The 14,579-nt window shown below is 48.6% G+C and overlaps 1 protein-coding gene across 1 annotated transcript; it reads right to left on the minus strand.

Annotated features, from left to right (window-relative positions):
* Positions 1-1,828: 1,828 nt before the first annotated feature.
* On the minus strand, positions 1,829-13,995 carry Ssr3 (signal sequence receptor subunit 3). The gene is made up of 5 exons (XM_047564279.1): positions 13,815-13,995; positions 12,827-12,953; positions 8,770-8,868; positions 5,087-5,218; positions 1,829-4,162 (listed from the first exon to the last, which is right to left on the minus strand). The coding sequence occupies exons 1-5, from the start codon at positions 13,945-13,947 to the stop codon at positions 4,096-4,098; spliced, it is 558 nt and encodes a 185-aa protein (XP_047420235.1). The 5' UTR covers positions 13,948-13,995; the 3' UTR covers positions 1,829-4,095.
* Between the last annotated feature and the right edge of the window lie 584 nt (positions 13,996-14,579).

Genomic DNA, 14,579 nt, shown 5'->3' on the forward strand with positions numbered 1-14,579 from the left:
AATCTTAAAATGTTAGAGCTGAAACTACTACCTGTGGTTTCATAAGGAGTCTGGAGTTTTCGCCCGTGAACATGAGATGGAGGATGGAAGTGGATTGTTTTCCCGGTTGCTCGTTGTATGGTCTATCCAGTGAACCACTGCATGTGTAAGCAGCCGAGTGCTGATGGGAACGCCGTTTAACCTATCGCTTACAGTAATAAAAGCATTGTGTGCAACCCACAAGTTTCCATCTGCTCTTTCATTATAGAGATGTACGTTCTTCACGTATAGAAAAGTACTTATAAAATGTCACCCTAAAACTGGCAATCATCACCTACATAAGTTATGCTAGCAGTTAGGCTGTACCGAATACCTAACAGAAACAGGAGTGGTCGGAGAAGACTGAGACTTAACCTGTCAAAACTGTCCCCTTCCACGTGGGGGACATGGCAGCTTTCCCCTGGGGTCTAGGTTAGAGTTCTCCAGGCTGCCTAAAAGAGCCTGCCAATCAAAAGCAAATGCAAACATCACTGCTCAGCTGCAGCACGGCCAAGCTTTTTATATACCAATCATCTGCTAAGGCCAGCACAGCAGCTAACACATTTCAGTGAGATCCCTAAGGAAGAATTCCATGCACTCTCACTACCTTTTTCACTCTGGAAAGCATTCCCTGGCAGAGAACATGTTCTGAAAAGCTGCAAGGTAACCTGGGTAGCAGCGATCCCTAAGCCTCTGGCAGGAGAAACGCAAGTGGGAAGCGTGCCTGGCTTCCACCTCGTGAACCAGACTCGTCTCTCGAACACAGCACCAAAGTCAAGAGGCGGACGGCCACTCTTGGAGCCGCTGGCGCCCCGTGAAGAGTGGGCCAGGAAATGAACGCGGCCACCACTCGGCCCACTGGTGGCAAGCCCACGTCCAGGGCCCATGGGGCTGCAGTCCAGCACTCGCTAAGCACCACCTTTCCCTTCTACACTCTAAGTTTTATTTAAGTAATTGTGTATGACTACTTTTAAGTTAAAAAAGTTTGAATGTAATCCAAATTTGGGAATCAGCTAAGAGGAAGACATCTGAGAGGTGCAGGGAAGCTTGAGAAGGCCCGTGAGAAGCTGGTCTCTAACCCCCCACGAAAGTCCACCTGCGGTCAGGAGACCGTGAACTACCCCGCGGGAGTCCACCAGCCCTTACCACCCGGGCCCATCAACCTTTTGTCAGACACGTATGTGAGTGTATGTGTGTATCTTCTTCACTGTCTCCAGAAACAGAGAGCCTGACACACACACACACACACAAAGTAGCAAGGCAGAGCCGCACCCGGCAGCAGCGATGTGCTCCGTCCGCCCGTGTAGATATCCAGTCAGTAACCAAGAAAACACAGCTTACCCGTGTGGGAAATTAAGATGACCGCTAATGTGAAATAATGTAATACAGAGGTTGTACTTATTCTCATACAGATCACATAAAGAAATCAGGGAAAACACAGATTTTGAAGAGCAAAGTTTAATCATACTCTTTTTGAGGGGAGGGGACAGATACTGGGAATTGAACTCAGGGCACTCCACCACTGAGTCACATCCCCAGGCCTATTTTGTTTTTTATTTAGAAACAGGATCTCACTGAGTTGTTTGGTGCTTTGCTTTCGCTGAGGTTGGATTTGGGATCCTCCTGCCTCTGCCTCCCAAGCCGTTGGGATTACAGGTGTGTGCCACTGGACCCAGCTCTAATTGTACCTTCAAGCAAGACTTTTGGAAAGAATTTTGAGTATAAATTCCACCTCCATATTTTAGTTAACTTCAAACCTTGTTTCAAATTATCCTGTCCAACCTTGCAATAATACACCAAATACGATAAATTGCAATTCACAGTTTTTATTAAGCTGTAAATGATGAAACTAAATATAGGGAAATAAAAATGTTTAACACTCTTAAGTTTCTACCTAACACAAGTGTGAAAAACAGAATGTAATTACTCTGAATCCCAATTACAGCAAGAAACCCTTTTACTCTCCTGCTGTTGGTACAGGGTCTTTTTAAGATGAAAATTCTGTGGCAGGTTTTACTATTTAAATCTAATTCAGCACATCACCATTCCAAGCGCCGCACAGCTCTTTTTGACAATGAAAGGCTCTGCATTTCCCCAAAGTGCTGGGACGGTAAATCCTTGATGGAAACAGCTCAAGTGTGAAGATGTCACAGAAATGTATCGGGCCGCATGGGAAGTAGAGATCGTGATCAAACCTAGATGCACAAAGCTGTTGCAGGGACATCCAAGACAGAAGTGTCGCCTGCTCGCTATCCCACGCATTTTTGGTCATTAACCCAAGTCTTAAGCATACCGGGTGGAGTCCCTGTATCCCAAGTCCTCTCAGCTACACAGCAGGAACGGTGGGAACTGTCCCCACAACACAGACACTGCCCTCTAAGGCAAGTTTCCCCCCATCTAAGAGTGGCTGGCAGCCCTGGTTCGTCCAATACTCCTTTCACCAAGCAAGCAAGCAGGTGCAGTGGTACTCAGCTCCACGCACCAAAACTGTGACTGCTTTCTAATCGACAGCAGAGAAAAATGAAAGAATAAAAAGGAACCTCTTACGTGTTGCCTAACTCTGCTGATGCTCCCAGTGCCCATTCTCTCCACGCCGTCCAGTAACGGCACTCAGACACTAAGGCAGCAGAGTGGAGAACTGACAGCGTCCAGCAGCATCCTCCCCGGCCGAGGATGAGGAGCAGCAGGGCAGAGTCAGCCGCCCCGCCTCCCCTCCAGCCTCCCGACGCAGCTCAGCCACACACCCCACAGCATCAAGCAAACGGTGCCGGGACTGAGCCGGGCCTCAGCCGGGCCTCACGCGTGCGACAAGGGCTCCACTGCTGAGCTACCCCTAGCCCTTTTAACTTCTGACACAGGGTCTCACTGGTTGCCTAGGCTGGCCTCCAATCCTCCTGCCTTGGCCTCCTGAGTAGCTGGGAGTGTGCCATCACAACCAGCTCACAGTGTTCATCTTAATTTTAGAAGTGGAAACAAGATTAGGAATATATTTCCTTTGAAGCATTCCTTGTAGGAAATGACAGATATAGTCAAAAGCTAATAGGAATATGAAAGCAATATCATGAGTGATAAAGAGATTCCCAAACTTTTTCAGGTCATAGTACAAACAGAAAATGATAATATTTGTACACACTCTGGCAAAAATCAGAGACTGCTCTCAGCTAAGCCCGCAGCCTACAGAGATCACCATTTGGTCACAAGCGACAGGAAGCCGTAGACTAGCCGGTCACCCATGCAGCCCTCATGGAGAACTGCTGACAGGCGCTGGACCGCTGCAAGCTCCCGGGAGGGTTCTCAGCATTCCAGAACCAAGTCCCCGAGCAGGACTCTGGTCCTCCACGTGCTGCTGTGCAGCACAGGCCCTCCCTGGCTCCGCCTTCACCCAGTGGCATGAGACCCTGGTCCAGCAGAACCAGGACCCAGTGGCTTCCGCAGTCACCAACATGGCAGCGTCAAGCTGACTCCTGGCTCTCACGGACCTCCACACTATTCTTAGGTGGCCACCTTGGCTGCCCTTCCTACAGAAGGAAGGAAAAAAAGAACTTTTCCGCAAGCTTCTCTTCCCCAAGCTGGGCAAATCTTGTTTTAAACTTCGAGTTATTACAAATCACAAATCCAGAGACTCGTAAACATGAGGCTTCTGTTTAATCCCCTGAGGATTCATTTGATATTTATGGTTCAAAAAAAGTTGTAATGTTGTGCTTGGAACACAGAGAACCAGTTATTAACTTCTTGCTACCATTATAAATAATAACAGCTCGGCCCAGGTTACTGTGACCTCTGACGGATCAAGGAAACAAGTTATTTTCTCCTCGAGATTATAGCACATTGCAAGACTTCTCGCCTTTTAATAAATGTCCTGGTACGCTGAGTTTCCCTTTCAATCCATTTAATTTGAACAATCTGTCAAAAAGAGCCAATAAACAAACACTCAATTACATTCTGTTGCATTTTTTAAACCCTCAAATTCCAGACTATAAAAACGTCTTGTGTGTCTCCCACCCTGACCACCCTGCTGCTTTTCCACATGCCACAGGCCACCCATCGACACAAAGCCAGGGGGCTAAGCTGACATGTCTACTTGGAACCAGTAGACAGGAGGGCGATGAGTCCTGACGAAGCACTTATGGACAAAATGTAGTTCCTGTGAGAATTTAGTGTTAAGGAAAAATTAAGAACCCAAACTTAGTTTTTCAACAAAATTAAAAGCTCATTCCTTCAGAATAAACTGCTTCCCAGTAGAATCACAATGACATGCAGCCCTACTGTCTACAAACACAATTTACCAGACTAGAAGCCGCAGAGAATGAAAAAAATCACAGTGTTTCCATTTTTAAAACTAAACACTAGATGAACCTACAAGACACGATCACAGGAACACATCTGAGTCCCACGTAACCCTCGAGAGCCCTCATCAAGGAACATGCAGGAGAGACTTGACCCCTCCCAACACAAAGAAGGGAAACTGCCTGTCAACCAGCGTCTTGTTACAGCTGGCAAAACAAGGGGGTTTTGGAAGTTCATGGCCATTCCCAGCCTGGGTTCACTCCAGTCCTCCCAGAAGGTGCGAGCTGGAGGGGTCTCCTGTTCCTGGACAACACCTCTGGTAAGTTCTCTCAGCGAAGGACAAAAGACTAGCCCACAAGCTCAGCTCAATTTAAAAGCAGCTTGAAACGCCAGTAAGATGAGATCTCGTTTGTGTCCGTGTAACTACACCAGCCACCCACCCGACCTCAAACCCCAAAGAGCAGACACACCGGTCATAACAGGAGCTGCCCAAGAAGGTGGGTCTGGAACCTCTTAAGGAGCAGGGACCTCATCACACATCCAATCCAAGTCTGCTTTGTAATACCTGCTTATCATAAAGTCACTATTTATGAACTTAAAAATGTTCAAATCAAACCAAAATCTGTTCTTTTCAGTGTCCAGAAACTTGCCTAAAGTCAGTGCTACTTAATGGACCTGCTCCCAGGGCAGTTTTTCTTCCCACTAAAATACCCACACAAGTCAAAACAAACCGGCTACTGCTCCCAGGCTTCCACAGGCTCATGGGCCTTCCCAAGGATACACCGTGGGGTTGAAGTTCTTCAGGATAAAGAAGGACGCCACGATGACCAAGACCAGGAAGAGCGTGTTGTTATAGAAGATGGAAAAGGTGGTGGCTTCGTAGTCAGCGACTTCATTCTTCTTCCACAGGATTCTAGAGACAAAGAAACAAGTCAGAGCAGGTCGCAAGGAGCGTCAAGAACTCCAAACGCCACATGGCTCTCGTTTGCTGTAGGTTACGGTTCTCCAAAGTGCTCGGGGCTGAGCCCGTTTCCAAGGCTAAGCATAGAATCGCCCCCTTTCTCCCCTGAAGACTCTTTGCTCTGTTTACTGCAGGTGCTGGGTGTGGCCATTCTTCCCAGGCAGCCAGGAATAGAGGGAGGGACTGAAAACTGCAGCTGGCACGACTTCGCCCACAGCCAAGACGGCATCTTTCCCCAGGTTCCCCCTAAGCTGGAGCTCAGGAGCTCCAGGCTACACGCTGGCGGGAGGCGTTCATGGCTGGGACCTCAGCCTTCAATTTCCACTGTAAGTGGAAACACCCAAGCACAGTGGGACCCTCCGCAGGCATTACTTGATGCAAAGAGCCTGCTGATCCAGGAGTTTCTAACTTCTATAAAAACCCTTTTACTTTGTTTTACTTTTTCTGCTACGTCATCTTACTGATGTGCCAGCATGTGACCAGCCTTTCCTTTAACCCCTCCACACCGGCCAGAGGAAGGTCCAGGGCGCCTCTGAGTGAGGCAGACTTTATTCCTCTTGCTTGATTAAACTTTGTGAAGCAGTTTTTAAAAATATACTGTTTTTCATTGTGGATCATTATTAAAAAGACTGAAAGTCACTGCTATAGATGTTTTGTCCCCAAAAAAGAATTGCCCCTCCTCCCTGGAGGCAGATGACTCACGTCCCGCACCACCGCACCCTCAGCACCCTCGGCTGGCATCCCAGCAACTGCCTCGACCTACTCAAGTGTTCTAATCTGAGGTCAACCAGCCTGGCTGTGAGGGGCCGCGCGAAGGGTATCACCACCGTAGCCTCCTCTAAGAAAAGTGTGTACTCTCTGATACAAACGCCATACTTCCCTGACTCTGGACACATTTTCACAGACTCTAAGTCTGGGGGAAGAAAGGACTTCAGGTGCACCATTAACTGTAGTACCCTTCTGATTTCAAAGACATGTGAAGGTAAATTTAGAAACATGAGCCTTGAAACTGGAGGAAACACATTGTGACCACTCTTTTTCTCACACTGTCAACAAGACCAAGCACTGGCTGCAAGACGCACAGTCCCAACACCACGCAGTGCTGGGAACACCCGGAACACCACAGACCTGCCCCTCAGCACTTCTCCCTGACCCCTCCTGCCAGGCCTGAACCACAACCGCCTTCTGCGAGGTCGCCTGGCTCCGACCGTGTGACCCCGTGCTGCACCAGGGCGCGCACGTACCACCATCTGGCAGCCTGTAGAGGTTCTCTGGTCTCCTGGGCAATGGTGTTCTAAGAAGAGTAAAACCCCAAACACCCTCGCTGCAGCAGTTCTGCCAAAGCTTCCCTGGGAGGAATCTAGCTTGAAGAAGACTTCCCAAGGGGCCATTCTCCCAAGGAGAGATTCCTACAAGAGCCAAGTTAAGAACAAACAGCAACTATTACCGTCAGACAATGTGAAATGACAAGTCATCAGTTAACCAAAAAATCGCACTCCCACCTGGAGCAGAGTCAATACATCTCCAACTCTGCTTACTTCCACCCTTGGATGAATGGGTATTTTTAAAGGGGGCAGAGAGCATGGACTCCCAGGGACTGCTGAGGGAGATCTGAAAGGTACACGGCTAGGCCAACAGCTGGGCAGCTCTTGGTTCAAACCTCTTGGAAGCCACTCTGGTCCCAGCTGTCAGGGTCAACCGTGAATACAGACCACGAGGCTGCTGCACTGGGGCTCCTGCGAGCGAAACACAAACTGGACGAATTTCCCCTGATGACGGGGAAGAACCCACACATCCATGAAACCTTCGCCTCTGCCTGCTTTTAACTCGCTCATCCGGCAGGTGGCAGAGCTTTCACTTCCAGATCCAACGCTGGCCGACCAGTCAGGGCCACCTGAAGGCTGCACGGGAGAGACGTCAAGGCACGTCCCAGGAGCAAGAGCAAGCAGCAGGCCAACAGGCCGGTCTGCAGCGCGCAGAGCTCAAGGAGCTGGAACGAGCATCCTGAAACGCGGTGACCAACAGCCACCCCACGTAGGAAACAGTGCTCTCAATTGTCTAACCTCCACTCCTGTGTGAAAACATGTGACCAGAAAGCCGCGCGGCAGCCCTCACAGCTACTCCCCGCAAAGGGGCCTGCGTGGCCTTGACTTCACACAGGCTCACAGGAGGCAGTTGTTCATTGTGCTCTGGTGCCTTCCAGAACCACCGCAGAAGACTGTTCATTCAGTTACTCAGCGTGCCTTAAACAAGGATCCACCCGATAAGTCCTTCCAAGACTCAGCGCCAGGAGTTTCTTTTCAGAAGGGCCCACATGCTGCTCCCCATCAGAAACGAAAGCCTTGTGACCTCAGACGCTTCCCCAGACGCTCAGGAGCTCGGGAGCTCAGGACTAAGCTTGGCACTCAACTCAAACGCTAACTCCACACTCCTTGTTCAAACACCTTTAAACTTCAAGAGGGTTTTTGATCTTAGACAATTATTGCTTTATTTTTTAATTTTTGTGGTACTGGGGATTGAACCCTGGGGTGTTTTGCCACTGACCTACACCCCCAATCCTTTTAACTTTTTATTTTTAGACAGGATCTAAGTTGCCCAGGGCTGGCCTCAAACTCCCAATCCTCCCGCCTCGGCCTCCCGAGTTGCTGGGATTATAGCATGCACCATTGCACCGGGCTTATTACTCTTTTTTAATATCACAAATCCCCACAAAGTCTTTCTGGAGCAAAGTATGGTAAAAATTCTGTCCCACAAAGCACATTGCTGATACTAAAACTTATGATCCATGAAAACAACCACACTCAAGACGCTATCAAACCACCTGGCAACTCTTAAGCCTACGCATTCGTCCCGGGACTTGGCTACTCCAACGGTGGGCCGTACAATAAGACTTCAAAGAGTAGCTGGCAGAAAAAACTAGGAAGGCAGCGAGAAAACACGGCACGGCACAGGCAACAGAAGACAGCCCAGCGCTTTCCTTTCCCAAACCCAGTTTCCATCCAAGAACTGGATGTCCCTTGGGAAGCACAGACGCAGAAACACCGCACCTAGAAATGCTGACGGAACACTGCAAGCCCTGCAGGCGCGGACGAGGCCACACGCTCAAGGTCACACAGGCACCACGGGCAGAGCCGCCCAGGAAAAAGCCCGCGCTGCCTGATTCCTGAAGAGCAGTCAGCCTCCCCTCGGAGGCCAGGCCGCCGGCCTCACCACCACCTACAAGGTGCGCACCCATGACCCGGGGCGGGCTGCCCACGTTCTCTGCACCTCGGCGTCCTCGGGTGAAATGGGGCTGCTAAAGACCCCACCTCATGCCTCAGAAGAACAAGGGGGCCGTGCAGAGGTCCACGGCAAGTCTGGAGGTCGTGAGGACTCAGAGGCGGGCCCCACCCCACCTCTGCTGCTGCCACACTCAGGGCCCACATTCTCTTAAGCAGAGGTCGTGAACTTCCTCTCGCCACAGAACCCCTTTATGGCTACCGCTAACACTTAGGGAGCCAAACCTCTCATCCTTCTCCTTCCGGGACATCTTCCTGTTATCGGCTTCAGAGAGTTTCCGAGTCACTTCTTTGGAAACGGCGTCCTCCCTCTTCTGCGCCACTCTGGAAAGAAAAGGAGAAAAAGGTTTCTGCTTGCTCCAGTGTGGGGCGCCACCTCTCCCAGAAAACCCGAACTCCTCCTCTGCCTCGGCAACTGGATGGTACTTCACATTTCAAGAAAAGAAACTGACGGGAAGTTCCAAGCGTATTAGACGCTGCGCCAAGACAGCTCGAGAAAATCCTGAGATGCGGTTCATTAGTTCTGTGCTTTGATTCTACTCAAAAGGGAGAATTTTCCAAAGTTTAGGTATTTAATATGAATACAAAAGTCAAATGCTATTAGCACAATTTAATTATGAATCATTATAACGACGTGTTATTTTAACCTATAATTTAACTATTCAAAGCTCATAAGACATCAGTAAATGATAAATAATTTTAATTCCAAGTAAACAACAGGGGAGAAAACTTGACTTAATAAACAAAGGGAAACTAACAGATGAAATATCTTAAAGTTATGCTTTAATTCCACACCAAAGGCCAATTTATTTGAAAGAAATAATACAACATGGTCAGAGAATGAGCATCCCACTTAGCTAAACTATCCACTGGCTGGAGGGCCCCACCAAAAGCTAATACTGAGTCATTCAATAAAAGGCTAGTGTTACTCCAGGACTCACGGGAATCTGCAGCGCCAAGCCAGAGGCAGGAAAAATTAATGTATACTCACAAAAAAAATACATGTGCAGATGAATTTCATCAGAAGGGGTTGTAAGATTTAAACTATGATGAAATAAAACAGCCACCCACACACCATACATTTAAATTCAACATAGTTCTCTTACAAGCAACTAGTTCACCATAAATAGAAAGAAAAAATAGTAACTGACCACAAGCAAAATACACCAAAATTACCTACCACCACAAAAACGTCAAGCAGCCAATCCCCACACGACCATGCTGTACTTAATTCCGTCCGTTGTGGGGAAACGGGAGAAATCAAGACAGTCTTTTCTCACAAGAGAAAAGTCAGCCATTCGAGGTGGCCGACTCCAATCTTCACTCAGCCACAAGAACTTCTGGGACATGAGGTGAGCACAAACAGGGTCACATGACTCCATCTCGCTCACTCAGGCAGAGTTAGAACCGGCATTGACAAAAACTTTGAGCTGCAAGCCAGGCAATGGCACATGCTGGTAATTCTAGCAACTCAGGAGGTTGAGGCAGGAGGGTTTAAGTTTGAAGCCAGCCTCAGCAACTTAGGGAGGCCCTAAGCAACTTAGCGAGACCGGTCTCAAAATAAAAAAGGGCTGGGGATGTGGCTCAGGGTTAAGCACCCTGGGTTCAATCCTTGGTACCCAAAAAAAAGAAAGAAAGAAAAGAAAAAAACTGCTAGCTTCAAACAATGTATTTCTGTACAAGGCTCACAACCTAAAGAAAAAGGCAGTTCAGGAGACAAATAGCTATCCTTTCAAGAGATACTCAGGGGCCCCACAAGGCTTTTCACTCCAAAACCCCCACCTCATTTCACTGATTTTATTATGTAAAAAAATCTGAAATAAGGCTTCCCCCATGGCCGAGATGAGGGACTCCGAAGGTAGAGACTTCTCAGTCTCTGACCTCTAGCAGACCATGCGCTAAGGAAGTGTTTCTTGAACTTAACATCAGACCACTTTTTTGCCATAAAGGACCTAATGAAAAGAAATGGGCATGGTTTACAACAAACCTTTCTCAGCTGAGTGACAAAAACATACACACGCTTGTCAGGGTGCTAGGACACAGAAATAAACTAGCTCCAAAAGTTTTGCTGGGCTGACTAGGTTGACTACAGGCTGACTAGGACACAGAGGAAGACCACTCTGCCCAGACCTCGCTCGGTGCCCCCTGCTTTGACACAGACCGTCCCTCTAGCAGCAGCACTCAGCCAGCTGAGATAACCACAAAACCAACCCTGCCTCCCTGTGTGTGGCACTAGGGACTGCACCCAGGAGCCTCTTTTTCACTGAGCCACACCCCAGCCCTTTTTATTTTCTTTTGAGACAGGGTCTACCTAAGTTGCTGAGGCTGGCCTTGAACTTGCGATCCTCCTGCCTCAGCCTCCTGAGTCATTGGGATTACAGCTATGTACCACCACACCAGACTATTTTCTTATTTTTTTACATCAGTAAGTCAGAACCTCTCCAGAATTTAATATATGTATATATACATATATATTTAATTTCTCAAATATAAAAAATCTTGAAAACATTGTTTAAAAAATACCACGTTTAAAAAACAATTTCTTTTATCCCCAACCTCTCCAACCCTGCACCTAAACATGTATCATGTGCCAGACACTGTGCTTAAGATATCACATGAGATCCCATTTAATCCTCACCACCCCTGGGGTATACTATTAGTATCCCCATTTTCCAGCTCAGGAATCTGAAATCTACATGGGCAAAATGTATACTTAAGTCATACATTTAAAGCTGCAGCACTGGAATCTGCACCCCATACAACCAGGATAAGCTGTAGGAGTAAGGGTTACACATAGGAACAGTCTTCACGAAGCGCATGGCAGGAGCCCTCCGCGTCTGCTTTATGAGACCAGATGGGGACTGCGAGAGCAAGCCAAGCAAGAAGTGTCCAAACAGAGTGGGCACTGGGGAGATAAAAGACAACCACTATGCGCAACCTGCTGGCACTTCAAGACTCAGCAAAAATTCAACTTCCTCAAAGAAACCCAAAACCTACCTAGGCATGATGGCCCCTGCCTATAATCCCAGTGAATCAGGAAGCTGAGGCAGGAGGATTGTAAGTTCAGGGCCAGCCTGGGCAACTTAATGAGACACTGTCTCAAAATAAATTTAAAAAGGGCCGTAGATGTAGCTAAGTGGTAGGGTGTTTGCCTAGCATGTGTGAGGCCCTGGGTTCAATTCCCAGAACAGTGAAAAAAAAGTGTGTATATATATATACATACACACACACACACACACACACACAGATATACGTATATATATCTATGTGTGTGTATATATATGTGTGTGTATACATATATATATATATGTATGTATATCTGTGTGTGTGTGTGGTGTGTGTGTGTGTGTATCAAACAGGCCCCATTGAGGAAACAGAGAAATATGCTGCTTTCCCAAAGTACACATGAAAGCAACTTCAAAGGGCACCTTTTCCAATTAAACATCATTCCTACCTGCTTCCCATGAGGACCATGGTACAGAAATAACAATTACTAAGTTTCCTAAGTCCAGACTTTCCTCACATTTCAACCTTTATGAAACCAGAATATTAAATTGTTTATAATTAAGATACAAATTTACTGTGATAAGGCTTGGGTTTTCTTCAACAGGTATTTTTAACAAAACATAATTACGTGTTTTATTGTGTGTGTTCTTTAATAGAGGAAATACGGTAATACATTGAATACAGACAAGAAAAAGTTACTAGCAGTGAAAATGTCAAGAGAATTTATTGAAAAATGATTTATAGATAACCCAGAACAATTTTCTGAAAGAACTCCAATGGGCTTCTGAAATGCTAATTTCCTTGGTGAGTTTGTTCTTCTGATGAATCCCATGAGTGAGGACAGAGCTGTTCTCATTCCATACTCGAAACCTATTTCCACAGCAGGGTCAGAGAGATCACTGTCTCCACTTCAGTCAGTTCACTACTCTTCCTTGAATTAGAGTGCCTTCCCCCCAAGACAAATGTGTACACACGTTTCAAGCTAATGCTTACTAACACTAACACAGAGAGGATCTTAAGACATCCCACAATAGCTGGGCAGTGTTGCAGGCCTGTAATCCCAGTGGCTCAAGATGCTGAGGCAGAAGAATTTCAAGTTCAAGCAGCCTAAACTTAGCAAGACCCTATCTCAAAATAAAAAATAAAAGGGCTGGGGATGTGGCTCAGTGGTTAAGAGCCTCTGGGTTCAAACTCTGGTACCAAAAAAAAAAAAAAAAGCAATATGTAAAAATAATGCAACATGACATTCATATTTTCACTTTAAAAATATACTTACTTGTGTTTGAGAACAAATTTTACATTCTTGTACGCAAAGGCTACCAAGTAAGTGCTTACTAGGGTCATCACACTATACAGAACGGCGGACTGAATAAGATCCATATGCCATATTCTCCAATACAACCCTGAATCAAGACAAAAGGAGGGGAGAGATACAAAAAGGAACAAAATATTACTACCCCATTACAAAGGCCAAAATTTAATACAACGAAATCGTAATTAGGGAGTCCCACACATTAAATGATAGCCTTCAGAAATGAGATACTCAAGGAGTTAGTAATCTCCGTTCAGAACTTCCTGGTTCAACTGAGACTTCAAAGGTCATGCACCGGGATACTGGTAAGCTGCACCCCGGCCATCTCAAAACGGCACGTGCAGTGCAAGCCCGCGGTTTACTCGCTGACGTGGCTTTATCCGAGATCAAAGAGGGGCTCAGTCGGGCCGGCGGTTCCACTGCACAGCAAGTGCACGCTGCGTTTTATTCGGATTCGATTGCCAACACGGTGCAGCAGTGTGGGAGCAGCAAACTCGGAACCCCTGAAGTCTACAAACGCTTTGGCCTGGGTCGCAGTCCTCACCCAAGAGAGTCCAGAGACGCTCGCCTGGAGCCATTAGTCTGCACAAGGCGGCCGCCGACCCGCTGTGGTCTGACCGCGCTCCTGCACATCTGGGGAAGGAGGACGGAGGGTGCCCCTCGGACGGTGAGCGCTCTAGGCGGGCGCGCCCAGGCGCCAGCCTCTCGCGCATCACACCCACAGCCTTACGGCTCCGGAGGCCAGGGCGGCGTGTGCAGGGGCCGCAGCCCACTCGCTCCAGCGCGGTACCCGCGCCCTCCCCGGAGGCCTGCCAACTCCGACCCTTGCATCTGCCACGGCGGCGCCCGCCCCGAGGCCCAGCGCAGAGCCACGCGCCTCCGGAACCAGGCCGAGCGCGGCGCCCGCCTCGCCACCCGGGCCCGCCATGTCCCAGCCCGCCACGGCACTCACAGATGGGGATGGCGGACACGATGAACGCGTTCCCGAAGAAAAGCGCGGACGACTTGGCCGAGAGGTTGCGGCTGAAATCTTGCAGGAGCAGGTCCTCCTCCGACTGCTGCTTGGAGCCGCCTTTGGGCGCCATGGCTGAACCCGGCCGAGAGAGGTGGCAGCGGGCGAGCCGCCGAGAACGCCCCGCCCGCCGGGTCAGCGACCTGTCAGCGCGGCGCGGAGGCGGGCCGGCGTGCAGCGCGCCTCAGGATTGGCCAGCCGCGGCGGAGATCCCAGGCCTGATTGGCCAGCGCGCGAGACTTCCGGGTTTCTGGCAGCCACGTGTCGACACGTCACAGGGAGGAAAGGGTTTGTAGTTGTCATGGTTTTTTTTTTTTAATTAGCTAAACTTTATTGGTACTCCAACTCCTGACACTCGTGTGTTTCCAGTCTCAAGAACTGCACAGTTCAAGGTTCTCCGGCGCCCTCGTCTTACAATCGTTAATTAAGCGGGCACGTGGCCAGTACCCGCTGTGCGCCGGTAGCGCAGGAGGCACAGGGACAGGCGCTGCCAGCTCGTGTCCACCTCGGGTGCCGCCTTCGCAAGGCCTGCACCAAGCGCACCGCTGCCCAGCTCTTTCCCTGCTGCACCGACGCCGTTGCAGCAAAGAAATGAGCCGCTCAGGGAGCCTCGAGAAGAAGGAGGCACTCACCACGTGGGCAGTGCCTGACAGTGTCCGATACGCTATTTTATTACTTTTATTTCAACTAAACCTTTGAGGTAGT

The sequence above is a fragment of the Sciurus carolinensis genome, chromosome 9, assembly GCF_902686445.1.
Source record: "Sciurus carolinensis chromosome 9, mSciCar1.2, whole genome shotgun sequence".
Taxonomy (NCBI): domain Eukaryota; kingdom Metazoa; phylum Chordata; class Mammalia; order Rodentia; family Sciuridae; genus Sciurus; species Sciurus carolinensis.